The 16,906-nt window shown below is 44.9% G+C and overlaps 1 protein-coding gene and 1 long non-coding RNA gene across 9 annotated transcripts in view; one reads left to right on the top strand and one right to left on the bottom strand.

Annotated features, from left to right (window-relative positions):
* Window positions 1-16,906, top strand: part of ccdc141 (coiled-coil domain containing 141) — a 129,676-nt gene that overhangs the window by 75,135 nt on the left and 37,635 nt on the right. For 7 of the 8 annotated variants that reach the window (XM_069935846.1, XM_069935847.1, XM_069935848.1 and 4 more), the window contains 3 exons: window positions 8,894-9,073; window positions 15,168-15,293; window positions 16,121-16,309. In XM_069935846.1, the coding sequence (XP_069791947.1) occupies window positions 8,894-9,073; window positions 15,168-15,293; window positions 16,121-16,309 (495 nt within the window). The remainder of the gene's footprint in view (window positions 1-8,893; window positions 9,074-15,167; window positions 15,294-16,120; window positions 16,310-16,906) is intronic. The other variant, XM_069935849.1, reaches the window with a different exon arrangement.
* Window positions 15,070-16,887, bottom strand: LOC138762227 (uncharacterized). The gene is made up of 2 exons (XR_011356845.1): window positions 16,480-16,887; window positions 15,070-15,243 (listed from the first exon to the last, which is right to left on the bottom strand). It is a non-coding gene; the product is annotated as an uncharacterized lncRNA (long non-coding RNA).

Below are 16,906 nucleotides of genomic sequence, written 5' to 3'. Positions count from 1 at the left end.
ACCTCTACTGTTATATTTATGGGTCTTTAGAGCCACGTGGCCAATGTTTTTTTTTCATTTTCCATGGAAAGTAAGTCAGATCAGAATGCAAGTGGACTACCATAGCTCCACTGCCTGGAGCTATTGTTGATGTGGTGAAAATAATGATATTTGATTATTCTCCTCTGTATTTAATTATATGGCCTTTTATCACCAGTCATTGAGTATAAGGAGAAAGGATGGAGAGAAATTGTCACTTAGTATTTTGCGGTGGGATCCTTTATCGAGACACAAGTGGGAAGGGAGATAACAAGCATTAAAAGGGAAAGGCTTGGGAGAGACTAAGTGGTGATAGGGTACTGGACAGAGGGAGAGAAACTGCAAGGAGGGGAAGAAACGTCTGAAAGAAAATTGAGAATGGAGGTAGACACTTGAGAGTGGTAGAAATGGATTGGGGTGGGGTGAAGTTACATTGGAAAATTCAACATTCCTGCCAAACTCTGGAAAAAGTGGTGAATAGTGTAACCGGAAGGATAAACTTACTCGCTCATTCTCTTAATCTAATGAGCAGTTACATATGTTTATGATAGCATTGTAGATGTGACTGCTGGGCAATAAAAGTACCATCTTTCACACTGAGGACATCCTCTATCATGTTCTGTGGTGATGCAGCTTTGATAAATGGGATTAATGGCCAACTAATGTCCACTCTTCCTTTTTCACTTTTTAATATATCTGAAAAAAACTTTTGGTATCCCCCTCAGGCAAGATGACCTTATTTCACCTTTTCTCCCCTCATTGCTTTTGTAGGTGCCTTTTGTTGGTTTTCAAAATCTACCCAAACCTCTGGCATCCCATTAATTCTTCCAAAGCTGTATGCCCTCTTTTATCTGCTATCTTTGACTTCCCTTTTCAACCTCAATTGCTCGACCCTCCTCTTCTTTGAGCTTAATCTATCCTACGTCTTCTAAATTTTTCCCAGAAAATCCTGCCATTGCTGATCCACTGTCTTCCCTGCTTGGGACCCCTTCCATTTAACTTTGGCAAGCTTCTCTCTTAGCCTTCATGCCAACCTTTACTCAACTGTAGCACTCACTCATTTGTCTTTAGCTTCTCCCTTTCAAACTGTGGAGTGAATTCTGCCATATTATTATCACAACCTCCTGAGGGTTCCTTTACTTAAGCTCCCAAATCAAGTCCAGTTCATTGCACAGCAACGAATTTAGAAATACCTTTTCCCTCATGGGCTCAAGCACAAACTGTTCTAAAAAGCCTACTCATAAGGCATTCCACAAATTCCTTTTCTTGTGATCGATCCAATACCAACCTAATATTCAATCTACCTGCATATTGAACTCCCCCCTGACCACCATAACACTGCTTGACATAACTACTTTAGCTCCTTTTTAAATTTGCACTCTGTATCCTTGTTGCTATTTTGAGGCCTTTTTTGCAACTTTCATCAGTTTGCAAGGATTCTACATCTTTGATCCTATGTCCCCTTTTAGCTAAGAATTCGAGTTCACTTTTTATGAACAGAGACACCCAGCCCCCACTTGCCTGTCTTGGGAGCAGTAGGCCATTCCGCCATTCCACCATGAGCTGATCCCTTCTCCCACTCGGTCCTACTCCCCTGCCTTCTCCCAATAATCCTTGATACCCTGACTGTTCAAATATCTGTTGATTCCTGTCTTAAATACACTCTGACATAGCCTCCACAGCCTCCTGTGGTAGCAAATTCCAGACCGTTCATCACTCTAAGATGCCCTCAACATGGGAAACAACTTTGTCACATCTACTCTGTCCAGGCCTTTCAACATTCAGAATGATTCTATGAGCCCCCCCCCCCCCAAACCCCTTCATTTATATGAACTCCAAGGAGTACAGTCCAAGTGCCATCACCTGTTTCTCATATGATAATCCCTTCCTTCCAGGAATCATTCTTGTGGATCTTCTCTGAACCCTCTCCAATGCCAGCGCATCCTTGCTTAAATAAAGATCCCAAAATTGTACCCATGCTCCAAGCGAGGCCTCAACATCACATCCATGCTCTTGTATCCTATTCCTCTAAATATGAATGTCAAGATTGCATTCGCCGCCTTCACCACCGACTTAACCAGGAGGTTAATCTTTAGGGTATCCTGCACGAGGACTCCCAAGTCCCCTTGCACTTCTGAAGTTTGATTTTTTTTCCCCCATCCAAATAATAGTCTATCTTTTTATTCCTTCTACCAAAATGCATGATTATGCACATTTCAACATTGTATATCCTTTGTGCATTCTCATAATCTATTCAAGTCTCTCCCAGTCTCTCCATTTCCTCATCCATACTTCCCCCTCCAACTATCTTTGTATCATCTGCAAACTTAGCCATAAAGCCATTTATTCCACAATCCAAATTGTTAACATAAAAAGTTGCCCAACACCGACCTTTGAAGAACATCATTGCTAACTGGCAGCCAACCAGAATAGGATACCTTTATTTCCACTTTCTGTTTCCTGTCCATCTGTCAGTGCTCTACCCATGCTAGGAATGGAACTTTCCTGTAATTCCATGGGCCCTCACCTTGTTAAGCAGCTTGTGTGCGGCACCTTGTCAAAGTCCTTCTGAAAATCCAAATGTACAACATCCACTACATGTCATTTGTCCAACTTGCTTGTGGGGTTTCCTCAAAACAGTGCAATAAGTTTCTTAGGCAAAATTTTCCTTTAAGGAAACCATGCTGACTTTGGCCTATTTTGTCATGCACCTCCAGGTACTTCGTAACCTCATCCTTGACAATTGACTCCCAATGACGTTAGACTAACAGGTCTATAATTTTCTTTCTGCTGCCTCTCTCCCTTTTTAAATAGTGGAGTGACCTTTTCAAATTTCCAATCCTCTGGTACTATGCCAGAATCTATTGATTCTTGGAAGATCATTTCTAATCCCTCCTAATATCTGTGGCTACATCTTTCAGAACCCGACGATGCATTCAGTTTACCAAACACTTTCCCTCAGGCAACAGTGATTGCTCTAACTTCTCTTCCCTGACACCCTTGAAGGTCAAGTAGTCAGCTGAAGTCTTCCACAATGAAGACATGCAAAATACTTGAATGTTCAGCTCCCAGCTGTGATCTTCTTTCAGCCACGCCTCTGTTGTGACCCAAACGTTGTATCTGCACATTTCTAACTGTGCTTCATGCTCACTGTTTCCTACACTGTGTTCACTCAAATACACCACTTTCACTCATGTGCTCACCTTCCTTCTCACATGTGTCTTTGCGTTGCCAGGGTTTAAATTCTTAACCTTTTCAAAATCTTTGTCCTTTTTTATTCTGGAGACTTCAAAATCCCGTCCTGTGCTCTCCTTCAGCTTTTCAATACATTTCCAATTGTTTGCACCCACTCTCCAACTCGTTAGTTTAATGTACTAGGCACAGCCCTAGTTATGTGATTCACCAGGACCCTGATCCCAACATGGTCCCATCGGAACAGTTCTTTCCTTCCCCATTGCTGGTCCCCATATCCCAAGATTTCAATTCCACTTCTCCCATGCCAGTCTTTGTGCCATGCATTTAATATTTTCAACTCTGTGCTCATTTGCAGGAGCTTGGATAGCAATCCAGAGATTACTAACTTTTTGGTACTGCTTTTTAATTTAGTCCGAGCTGCTCAAATTACATCTTTCCTGGTTCTACCTATGTTGTTCATATCAAATGATGTAGTTAGTAATTCATCAAATTGTGATTTAATGATAGTGGGTGAAAATTATTCCCTCTGCAATTATAAAGACAGTCAGCTCTGTAGTAATATCACTGTATTACTATTGGTTGCCATCTCCATGTGTATGGCTGGCACGCCTCCATGCTGACTGTACCAGTGACTCCTCCACTTGGAACACCTATAATAAAGGCTGTTATGCCCTGACTCCTCCACCAGTATGAGCTCTGGACTCAAGCCAAGCAACATGAGTGTACATACTGTTTTAAACAATTAAAAGCCAATCATTTTTGCAACTTTTTCTAGTCTTTGAAGTTAATTGATAGTTTATCAATTTTAATTGCTTAAATTTTTTTCCTCACTATTGTTACGAGCCCAGAGGACCCCAAAACCCAGCAACAATGCATATTCACCAAGACAAATGGTTACTTAACCAAACATTGCTTTTAATTATCTTTAAACATGAAAACAGGATCAAACTTTCACTTATTACTATTAACTTAACCCCCTTCTAATTCTAAGCACACATATGTGTGTAAGTTCAGAAAAGTTCTTTCATTCACAGTCCAATTTCACTTCACTCCTCCAAGTTGCAGGCAATTCTTATACTGGGCACAGAATTTAACATTTATAAAGTTCACCAGGCTTTGGTGCTTGAAAGGTAAATGGTTACCGCTCAGGAAGGTTCTTGTCAGTTTTCAGAGAGAGATTTGTTGTTTGCTAGACACCCACAACTGATTCCTTGTAGCCACCCACTTTAGTGGCTTGCCGAAGAAACTTGCCCCCTCAGGGCTCTCCAGATGAAACCTCTTTCTTTCAGGTCACCACAGAGTTCCTTTTTGTTTCTCTTATTTCAAGTGAAACATTAGGCAGCCAGTCCTCTTCTTTTGGATGAACCACAAGGGCTTTGACCAGGCTGAATTAAGCAGTCACAACCCATCTTCCAAATGGGGATTTCCACAAGCTTTCCAGCTTGTCCTGTTCCAGTCCCAACTACTGCTGCTGACTGTAAAACTGCAGAACTGAATTCTCTCTCTCTCTCTCTGAGAGAAAGCCTGTTTTTCTCTCTCTGTTTGCAAAACTACATGACCCTCTTAGAATAGCAAGTTCCACTCCAGACAGCATGCTGCTCTGACAAGTTCTTTCATCTGTTGCCTTTTTGTAAACGATAATCCATTAGTGAAGTCTCTTGGGCACTCCCCAAAGCTTTTGGTACCGGCCTGTCCAGCATGAGCAGCACGCCAGTATTTTAAATAAGATCTGTTTTAAACTGTTTGTATGTGACCTACACTAAAAAACCTGCCCCAATTTATTTCCCAAAAACATATCTATTATCGGTCACATTATGGACAAGTTGCCGAGGCTGGACAAACTTGAAATCAACCCTTGAGCCAAGTTTGAGCTACACTGCTTCCATGACTTCCTTCTGGCAACTACCAAGGTTGTTCAATCAGAAGAAGACAAACAGCATTTACCATTCTCAAGAGTCGACCATCAAGTGTACTCAATAGTCAATGGCTGCATAATGTTTACAGCAACCTTGGAAAAGCTGAAAGGTCAGTACCTGGCTGAGATGAATGAGGTCTATGCGAGGCATCTCCTGGCCATGCGGAAGCAGCAGCCCGGGGAGCCTGTCGATGAGTATTTTAGGGCTCTGCATAAGCTCAGGCGAGGCTGCGACTACAGGGATATCTCAGCAGAGACTTATACTGACAAACTCCTTTGGGATGCCTGTGTAGCAGGTGTCGGATTGGACTATATTCGCCAGAACTTTTGGAGGAATAGGGCGATCTGAATCTGTAGAGAACTGTCAACCTAGCCAAAGTACTAGCAGTAACCATCTCTAACATAGACTCCCCCTCTGGCAATGTGGCCGCCTCATGGAGGATGCGGGATCCCAGGCCGCTGCCGCGCAAGCACATCTTGACTTCTCCTATACTGCCACCACCACCGCCAACCACCCAAAGTGTTATTTCTACAGCCAGCAGAAGCATCACTGCCAGCGTAGACCTGACCAGGATGCGGTCTGGTGAGGCTGCGGTGAAGAAGGGGCACTAGGCGAAAGTTTGTAAGGCAGAGCCTCCTCCTCTCCCTAGCAGCACCACATGCAAGCAGTGAGGGCAGCCGCCATGGATGACGTCACTTCCGGCCATGAGTAACAACACTGCATGTGTATCACAGGGGCCACCATCTTGGCTGGTGTAATTTCCAGCCACGAGTAACAACACTGTGTGCCTCGGGGCTGCTATCTCCAGCACCATTTTACAATCAGACAGCATCTCCACTCAAGCCACAGTATCGATTTGGACAATGACCTGGTATTGGCCTTAGTCACAATCGACCAGAATAGCCCTCACCAACTAGCAATGATGCAACAATGGACATCGAGATAACTGGTCATGCAACAAACTGCTTGTTTGATATCAGGAACATCGAAAGTTTTATACATCTCATTCCGGTACAGAACTATTCCCTCTCGGTGGACCCGGCAACTTACAAAAGTTCCTTGGCCTCAAAATCCCAATCGGCAGAGACCCACGGCTCTGTTACTGTTACAGCCGTGTTCCTGGGGTAAGACTTCCAATTCCAGCTCAGGAGCATCACATATAAATGGCCCCACCGCCCACCCCCCCCCTCATGGTACACAACCACCAGTTCTTATACTACCCAACCTCCCCCCGCCTTCCTTCACCATCATGGCCGACTTGTGGGCTGTCCACACTCTGGGTTCCCCTCATCGCCCCATACTATAAGCCCAGAGCCACCAAGAGCAGGCAATACAGTTAAGGGGACAGGGCTTACATCAAGTCAGAAGTGCAACAGCTTCTGACTGAGGGAATATTGAACCCAGCGCAAGTCTCTGGAGGGCTCAGGTGGTAGTGGTCAAGAGTGGGGATGAACACCACATAGTGATTGATTGTAGCCATTCATCAACCATTTCACGCAGATGGATGCGTATCCCATTCCCTATATCAACAACGTGGTGAATCAGATCACCCACATCAGGAGTTCTCCACCATCGATCTTAAATCAGCTTACAACCAGTTTACCATATGCCCAGAGGTCCATCTCTACACTGCACCCGAGGCGGATGGCCGCGCTACCACTTCCTATGGGACCTCAGAGGGAGATGGACCAAATGATGGACGAGCACGGGCTCTGGGCCACATTCCCCTACTTAGACAATGCCACAATCTGTGTCCATGATTTGTAGGACCAAGAAGACAAATTAGGCGAATTCCTCCAAACAACCAAAAGCCTGAATCTCACTTATGACAAAAACAAGTGTGTATTCCACACTTCACACCTGGCTATCCTCAGCTGCGTCGTGGAGCATGGAGTCATTGGCCCCAATCCTGACCGCATGTGTCCTCTGTTGGATCTCCCACTGCCCCACACCCTCAAGGCTCAGAAAAGGTGCCTGGGGTTATTTTCGTATTATGCCCAATGGGTTCCCAATTTTGCAGATTAGGCCTGTCCCCTGGTAAAAAGCCACTTCTTTTCCCCATCGTCAGAGGCCTGGGAGGCCTTCACCCTCATCAAAGTAGGCATCGCCAAGGCCACAATGCCTGCCTTAGATGAATCCACCCCGTTTCAGGTGGAGAGTGATGCCTCCAATTTTGGCTTGGTTGCTACTCTTAAGCAAGTGGGCTTTTACTCCCGCACCCTCCATGGCCTAGAACTCCGACACTCCTCTATTGAGAAAGAGGCCCAGGTCATTGTTGAGGCAGTGTGACATTAGATGCACTACCTGGCCAGGAAAAGACTTACCCTGATGACTGACCAATGTGCAGTTGCATTTATGTTTAATAATAAGCAGTGGGGTAAAATCAAGATTGACAAGATCTTGAGGTGGAGAATTGAATTCTCCTCCTACAAATATGACATCTAGAACCAGCCTGGGAAGCTTAACGAGCCTTCAGTTGCCATGTTCTGGGGGACCAGCACACAATCCGACTGACGACAAGCCCTCCATAATGACCTCTGCCACCACGGGGTCACCAGACGTTTCCACTTTGTTAAAGTCCGAAACTCCCCCTACTCTATTGAAGATATCTTCTACCGGCAGTCTGATAAAGGCCACTCAGCCCTTTGAACGCCTCAGTATGGATTTTAAAGGACTCCTGCCTTCCACTAACTGCAATGTGTTCTTCCTCAACATCACTGAGAGTACTCCCACTTCCCCTTTGCCATCCCCTCCCCAGACACGACCACAGCTACCACCATGAAGGCACTGTGCAACACCTTTACCTTATTCGGGTACCTGAGCTACATTCACAGCAACCGGGGGCCCTTCATGAGTGATGAGTGCATCAATACCTGTTGACAAGGGGTATCACCACCAGCAGGACCTCCATAAAAGGTCAGAAGGCGGATTGAATGGTTGAACTCACTCCATTTTCCATCCGCCTGGGGGGTAGGGGGTAGAGCCACAGATGGAGTGAAATCGCTCTACCTTCTCTGTAAAAGGAATACCACTGAATGCAGCTCCAAAGGGGAGTGCTGATGACACCGTCAGAACCCACGACCCAGGAGCGCAAATTTTAAAAAACCCATATGATTAAGAAAGGCTATTACTTTGCGCAAGAGATCTGCCCAAGTCCTAAGACTGGCTGCACGGATCTTGACAAATGCTCTTTGGTGGCCATTTTCAAATAAAGGCCGCTTTCCCTTCTTGACGTCACAGTGATGGGCGGTGTGACTGCACCACTCACCCTGCCTCCTTCAGCTCTGGAAGCCGCCTCCTGACTCAGCTATGCATAAAGGCTCCATAGAATCCACATTATAGGTTGTCACCATAAAAGGTAAATTTGCTTTTTTTTAAAACTTGAGCCAGCTATAATGTGGGGTTTCAGCTTAAAAAGGCCTATTGTTTCATCAGTTCTTTACTGCTCCCATACTTGTTTTTTTTTATCTCAATGGCTTCCCACCCCATGGTCTCTTCCCTTAGAATCTCTCCATCCCTTTCTTCCCAGTCTTCCCCTATCCCTCCTGTATGTTTTATATCTCCATTTTCCATTCTCATCTTGAGAAAGACCCAACACATTGACCGATCATTTCTCTTGATGGATGCTGTGTCCCACCAGCTTCTCCATGATTATACGCTCTCTTAACCTGTGAGTACAAACTGAAGCATTAATTTAAGAACTACTGCAAAGTGTTTACATAATGCAACAGCTTCTAGGTAAGAATTTACTTTTCTTTTTTCAGAAAGATGAAAGTTTGAATTTAAACGTGAAAAAATCAGAAAACGTACTTGAAAATACCATTGATATATTAGACAAAAGAAAATTGAATCTTGCAGAGCAGTGGACAAGTTGCCAACTTCACTTAAACCAAATTAAGTCGGTGAAAAAACAGTGGAAGAAGTTCAAAGAGGAGCTGAAAAAGGTAAGTCATTCAAAAACTACAGCTATTCATAAACATTTTGTTCACTGGTGAGCAATTTTGAAACGATCTCCACCAGGGGAGGGGGGGTTAACCAGCGTCAGCGCCAGGAAAGCTCACAGACCCACTTAGCAGGGGTTGGAAGGTGCTGTTACCATCATCCACCCCTCCGATGTAGGTGATGAGAGCGCTGCTTTCATGGCGTCAGGCATCATTACCCGCTAGGGCCACTTGACGCACGCTAATGACACAGACTGGGGCAGGTGGAGAGTCGCTAGCGTGCATCAAGCTAGATGCTAGTGATGCTTCACAGATGCTAGTGACGCTGGAGAGGGTGGGGGGTGGGTGTGGTGATCGATGGCTGCGACCTCATGGAGAGGCAAAGCACCTCATTTGGGGGGGGCGGAGCAATCCTTGCAGCGCTGACCCTGGGGTTAACAGAAATGAGAGAAGTTGATATTGATGCCATCTGGTTGGAGAATGCTGAATTCAAGAAAGTTGTTCCTTGAATTTGCTGGTGGCCTTGGTGACTCCCTTGTCCACTCATGCTTTCCCACCGTCCCTTGGTACCTGTGGAAAACCACTGTTACAGTATGATTGGCTGATGCCGGCTGGACCCACCTCCCGAGACCGATCCTACCAATACTCCATTGCATGCACCCCATTCCACTCTGCCTTGAGGTTGATGGCTGTTCCAGTCTATAGTTAATAAAAGCCTATCAGCTTCACAATTTCAGTCTTTTGTGATTATCGATGGTGCATCAATTTTATTAACTGTAAATTTTCAAGAAGGTTGGAGCAGTACCTGAAACCTGAGAAGTTCAACATCAACCCTTGATTGCCTGATACCCCGATCACATTTGAAACCTGGCTACGCTGTTTTGAAGACTTCCTGATGGTGGTCGTGGATGTTATCACCATAGATGCTAGCCGACTGAGGCTCCTCTTCTCATGAGTCAGACCGCTGGTATTCCTGAAGATTCATGACGCCAACTCAAACACGGAGGCCATGGGGATTCTGAAGTCCAGTATCACAGGAGAGTAAATGAGGTCTATGCCAGGCACCTCCTGGCCACCAGAAGTCAGTAACCCAGTGAGTCAAGCACCGAGTACCTACGGACCCTCCAGAACCTATGCAGAATGTGTGACTGTAAGGCAGTGTCAGCTACCCAGAATGCTGAGGACCTCATCCAGGACACTTACGCGGCCAGTATCCTCTCTGGGTACATAAGACAGAGACTCCTAGGACAAAAGGTACTTAATCTACAGAGGGCAGTTGAACTGACAGAGATGCTGGAGGTGGCCCTCCAAAACTCGGATGATTGCTTGGCCACCTCTTGGTTGCCGCGGGTGCCGCTATCTTGGGAAGGGGAAAACGTACCGTGCCGTGAGTGACTGGTCACTGACACTGTCCCACTCCTCTAGTGACCTGACCTCAGCTGTTGTTGGGGATGATCACCCCAAATGCTACTTCTGCGGGCAGGGTAGGCACCCGAGGAAGCGCTGCCCTCCCAAGGAGATGGTATGCGCTAGGAGCAGAAAAAAAGGACATTATGCCAAGGTTTGCCAGTCCAAACCATCCGCAAAACCTAGCAGCACCACTACGACCTGCACTATTTCCTCTGCAAACCAGTGATGCCATGTGTGAGTCACAGGGGCCGCTGTTTTGGACCATGTGACAAACGCCATCTTCTTAAACTGACAACACCATGGGGAAACAGTGAGGGAGGCCATTTTGGGATTGTGAGCACCTATCAGACTCAGACAGTGAGTCTATACTGGCCTCCATCACCCTGAACCAAGAGGGATCACACAAACTTGCCAGGTCCATGCTGGACCTCCAGGTAAACGGGCACATAATGAACTGTTTGTTTGCTAGTGGGAGTACAGAAAGTTTTATTCACCTCAAATCTGCTAAATGCCTTTCCCTTAAAGTACGGCCTGCCAAGCACAAGATACCACTCGCGTCCAAATCCCATATGGCAGACATCCATGGGTCCTGAGTAGTGACCCTGACTATTGGAGGCATAGTTTAGAGACGTTTCGTGCTACTCCTCGTGGCACAACTCTGTGCTCCCTTGCTACTGGGGCTGGACTTCCAGCACCAACTGCAGAATGCTGCATTGAAATTTGATGGGCCCATCTCCCCCCACCCCCCCCACCTCACCATTTGCAACAAACTATTCACAGACGACCCCTGCATGTGATTCTGAAGGTCAATTCCCCCTTCCCTACTATTTGCCAACCTCACCCTCGACTGCAACCCAGTGGCCACCAGGAGCAGACAATACTGTGCCGCAGATAAGGTGTTCGTTAAGTCGGAGGTTCAATGGTTTTTGGGTGAGGGCATCATCGAGGAAGGCTCAGAGGTTGTGGTAAAGAACAGGGAATAGGATGGCCATAGATTACAGCCAGATCATCAACTGGTACATGCAGCACGATGCGTACCCCCTTCCCCGTATATCCAATATGGTCAAACAGATCACACAATATCGGGTATACTCCACGATCAACCTGAAGTCGTCATATCAGCAGCTCCCAATCCGACCGGAGGACCATCAATATACTGCATTCGTGGTGGATGTCTGTGTCTACCACTTCCTCCGGGTCCCTTTCGGCATCACCAACAGGGTCTTCCAGCGGGAGATGGAACGTATGGTGGACAATTATCTGCAGGCCACTTTGCCATATCTTAATAATGTGACCATCTGCGGCCACGATCTGCAAGGTCATGATGCAAATCTCTATAAATTCCTCCAGGCAGCAAAATATCTGAACCTTACTTATAACACTGACAAATGTGTGTTCCAGACAGCCTGACTAGTCATCCTCGGCTGTGTGGTCGAGAACAGTGTCATTAGCCCTGACCCCAACTGTATGTGTCCGTTGCTGGAGCTACCTCTCCTAAATACTCTAAAGCACTGAAGAGATGCCTAGGGTTTATTTCAGATTACGTTCAATGCGTCCCCAACGATGCAGACAAGCTTCACCCACTGGCCAAAGCCATGACATTTCCCCTGCCGGCAGAGGCCCAAGCTGCATTTGACTGTATCAAGCATGACATCGCCAAGGCAACCATGTATGCTAGAGATGAGTCCAATGGTTCCAAGTGGAGAGCGAAACGTCTGACTTTTCTCTGGCTGCCACACTCAATCGAGCAGACAGACCCATCGCCTTTTTCTCATGCACCCTCCAGGGCCCAGAAATCCACCACTCCTTGGTCACAAAGGAAGTCCAGGCCTTCGTGGTGGTAGTACACCACTGGAGGCACAACCACACAGGAAAATGATTCACCCTCCTAACAGATCAGCAAGCGGACACATTCATGTTTAATAATAAGCAGAGGGGCTAAATCAAGAACGGTAAGTTCCTCAGGTGGAGAATCGAACTGTTCATTTACACTCTATCTGTGGGACTTGTGCCAGTGTCCAAATAGACAGACTGCAGACCCTCCATAATAACCTCTGCCACCCTGGAGTGACTAGGTTTTCCATTTTATTAAAGCTCAGAACCTACCATACTCTGCGGAGTAAGTCTGGACAATGACTAAAAACTACCATGACTGCGGCGAATGCAATCCACAGTTCTACCGACTGGACAACATGCCCCTGATCAAAGCTACCCACCCTTTTGAGTGACTAAGCATTGATTTCAATGGGCCCTCCCATCCTCCAACTGGAATGTCCACTTCCTTACATTGGCAAATACTCCTGTTTCCTTTTCGCCATCCCATGCCCGGACATGACCACAGCCACAGTTATCAAGGACTTCCACATTGTCTTTGAGTAACCTGACTTCATCTACAGCGACCGGGGACCTCATTCATGAGTGATGAGCTGTACCAGTACCTGCCGGCCAGGGGCATCGCCAGATGCAGGGGCCACCAGCTACAACCCTAGAGGAAATGGGTGTGGAAGGGGAGAATGCCTCGGTCTGGAAAACCATGCTCTTGGCACTGAAGTTACTCAATGGCAAGGAGTCCTCCCAGATGCACTCCACTCCGTCTGGTCACTTTTACAAGCACACTAACAAACATGCCTCATAAGTGAATGTTTGCTTTCCCTAGGAAGTCTGCATCAGGGACTACACCTGGCTTACCTTCCCGGAACGATCCTGCTTCGAAAGCACTCCAAGCATTCTAAGACTGATCCACCGGTTGAGAGGGTTTACCTTCTCCACATTAACCCCTAGTATGCCTACATTGTCTTCCCTGACAAGCACGAGGACACAATCTCAATCCAGAATCTGGCACCATTGGGCACCTTGCCATCCAAACACCCTTGACCACCAACACACACACCCCCACTCCCTCCATCCCCAGTGCTACATTAGGAGTCCTTGAGCCTGCGGCTGAGAGTTTTCTACCCCTGGCTACTGTTGTCACCCATGATGCACCAGTACCACACTCCCTTACCCTGTGCCTCCCACTCACCCCCCACAGCAACGAACTGTAACCAGTGATGACAGGCCAATCCCACAAGCTGCACAGGGCATACAGCAGCACCCCAACTATTACCACATCATTCGCTGCAGCCAAAGGAGATCCCTGACAGACTTAATCTGTAAAATGTAGAATTGTTTCATCTTTTTTTTCTCACCCCGCAGGAATCTTCTTAAAAAGGAGGAGTAAATGTGGTGAACCCCTGTTGTGCTATGATTGGCTGCTGCTGGCTGGACATGCTCCCGAGACCGATCCTACCCATAGCCCTTTGCCTGCTCCCCATTCCAGTTCGCCTCGATCAGTCAATGAGGTTGAGGGTTGTTCCCGTCTATAGCTAATAAAAGCCCATCAGTTGCACAACTTCAGATTTTTGTGATAATTGATGGTGCATCAGTGCCTGTCCCTGTGACCACAAGAAGTGCTATATTTACACTTGCATCTCTTCCCTCACTGCTATTCGAGGCCCCAAGCAGTCCTTCGAATTGAAAAACCGATCATCTGTGATTGTCTCGAGGTCATTTACTGTATCTGGTGCTCCTGATGAGGCCTCCTCAAAACTGGGAGACTGGAGGAAGACTGGGACATCACTACACTGAGCACTTTTGCTCTGCCTGCTGCCACAGCAAGGACCTTCCAGTGGCCAACCACTTTAATTTCACACACCGTTGCCACACTGGCATGTTTGTCCATGGTGTCATGTTCTCCCAGGCCATCTGCAAACTAGAGGAACAACTCTTTGTGTTGCATTTTGGCAGTCTCTAACTGGTTCAATATCGACCTCCAATTTCTGTTAACCCCTCTCCCAGTCTCTCTCTTTCCCCCATCTTCCCATCCCTTCCTATTATAAACTTATCTTTCTTAGCCCTCTCCCCTATTACTTCATTTCTTCTACCCTTCCACTTGCATGTACCTCTTGCCTGTTACCCTGTGCTCCCTCCTCCTTTCCCCTTCCCTCCACCTTTTTAATTAGACATCTGCCTTATTTTCTGCCTACCGGATGACAGGCACAGGACCCAAAATGTAGACTAGTTTTTTTTTAACTTCCGATGGATGTTGTGTGCCCTGCTGAGTTTCTCCAGGACTTTTGTGTACTGCAGGCAATCAGCTGTGTTTGTGGCAGAACCTGTAGACAATAGCCTTGGTCTCCCAAACTTTAATAGTTCCTGCAAAACTAGCTTCCACTTTAATTTGTCATTTCTCAATCAGATGATAAACATCTTTCTCTGTAGGTTTCATTTTATGTCCTTCAATTGCATATGTTATTGTAAAAAGACAACATTTTCCACTGAGATGTTCGGTCTGCTGATAAAACTTGTTTAATTTGTAACTTTTCCAATACTTCTCGGGAATTACTTCAGCAAACACTTGGTTGGCTTTTTTGCAACTGCAACAGTGTGTGATCTTCAGATGCTCTTTACTTTTATAGCAACTGAGAAGGAACGGTGAAACCTTCAGCGGCAGCCTTTATTGTTTCATGTGTAGTGCATATTTTTTGACAAATGCTGAGGTTGATGGCCAATTCTAGTTATTAATCTTCCAAAAAAAGTCTAAATAAATATATAGTTGTGAACAAATTTTAATAAATCATTTGCCAGTAATTTTGAGAAGGTAATTGTAATCTGAAATCAAAGATTAATGTTCATTTCTTTCCTTCAGACAATTCGTGGTTTGAAGATGCTGGAAGATGACCTTGTTCCAAAGTCTAATTTTGATATTGGTTGCAATCTTGAAGCTGTTGTGAAATTGCAAGATAAATTTAATAAAGCTAAACCCCAGTTACAAGTAAGGAGTGATTCTATTCAAATAATCATTAAAATAATTTAGCCGTATAACAAGCCTAAAAGCCTATATTAAAGAAAAAAAAACAAAGCTGCCAATTCACCCCATCATCTTGGCCAGATGCATTAACCTGATAGTTTTACAGGTAGCTTCAACAGTGGAGATCTCAGAAGGAAAATTTGCCAGTTGTTCCATTCCTAATTGCGGGACGTTTGCATTTGTGAACAGAAGGTCGTGTCGAGCATTGTCACCAATTTCCAAAACACTACCATACCAGCAGGAAAAGAGGGAAGGAGAACATGAGGAAGAAAGCTATAAATTATATCTCCAGAGTTTTAAAAAAAACACCTGGTTTTAAAAAAAACCTTTTGAAATGGGCCCTTGAAAAAAGCCTTCATGAAAAGAATGGCAATCCCTGAAGGAAATTAAAATCTCGGTATTATTTTGGAACCTGTCGAATGACGGAGCATGGTTTTATAAAAGGGTGAACTAAGATCGGATTCTCATTTAAAAATAGCTTGTGTGACCTGTCACGTGCGATATTCAGATATTTAGTCGGCTGAACAAATGATAACTTTAATAATTTTCATCTTAAAGTTTGAATTGAAACTGTCTTTATTTATCTGTTTATTCAGAATGTTTATTGCAATAAAATTCGCCAAGTATTAGAAGGCATATAAACATGGTGAAATACAATGGGAATCCAATTATTATAGCAGGGTTGAAACTCCCTCCATGATTGGCTCTGTCGGAATGCTATGCTTCTTTTGCACGTTGTTGGAAATTATAGATTCCACTATATTGGCCTTGTGGTTTCTTCCTATTACTAGCAGTTGAACGCTGAGGTGGAATACAAAATAAAAGCAGCTGAGCTTTGGACGCTGAAAGGTATTTCCACAAAGGAAAGAAATGAAAAAACAACGGAGTTCATTAAACTTCATCAGCAAGTAAAAAATAAAGTAAAAGATTATGAAACAGTCCTCCTCAAGGCAATTAAGTTTCATCAGACGACTCAAGAGGTACGCACCAAATGAAAACAAAATTAAAGTGGCTTGAAAGTGTGCAGATTTTTTTTCTACCCTGCTATTTTGAATGCCATTACATCTTATAAATTAGTCAATTACTTCTCAAGATTTCATCTAACCTCTAAGTTGAAATGGGCTCATTTTCTGGTCTTGATTTCACTTACCATTTGATCTCTTGTGCACATCAGTATAGTTTTGCCGGCATTTTAGTGAAAGAATGAAATCTTCTACAGAATGGAGTGATGGAGAAACTAACATTTTTCCTCATTGATCGCTGAATTTAAGAAACAGACGCTAGTACAAATAATTACGAAATTGCATTTGAAAGTGATAGATGCATTTCCATATTAATTTAATGATCCTTGTATCTTCAGGACAATTAAAGAAAGAATAAAAGAACTAGTAAGAACTTAAAAAAAAATTACGTCCGTCTTCGTGGAGAAAAAAATGCCAAAATTTCCCCGAAAGAGTGGAAAGAAGTAGGTCCAGATAGAAAGAGGAGCTGAAATAAATTGGAGAAAAAAAAGCTGTTAAATTCCCAAGAATTGATGACTTGCATCTGAATGTTTTAAAATAGGTGACCCTGGAGAT

This window comes from Narcine bancroftii, chromosome 4 (genome assembly GCF_036971445.1).
Source record: "Narcine bancroftii isolate sNarBan1 chromosome 4, sNarBan1.hap1, whole genome shotgun sequence".
Lineage (NCBI taxonomy): Eukaryota > Metazoa > Chordata > Chondrichthyes > Torpediniformes > Narcinidae > Narcine > Narcine bancroftii.
This window is presented reverse-complemented; position numbering and strand designations above follow the sequence as displayed.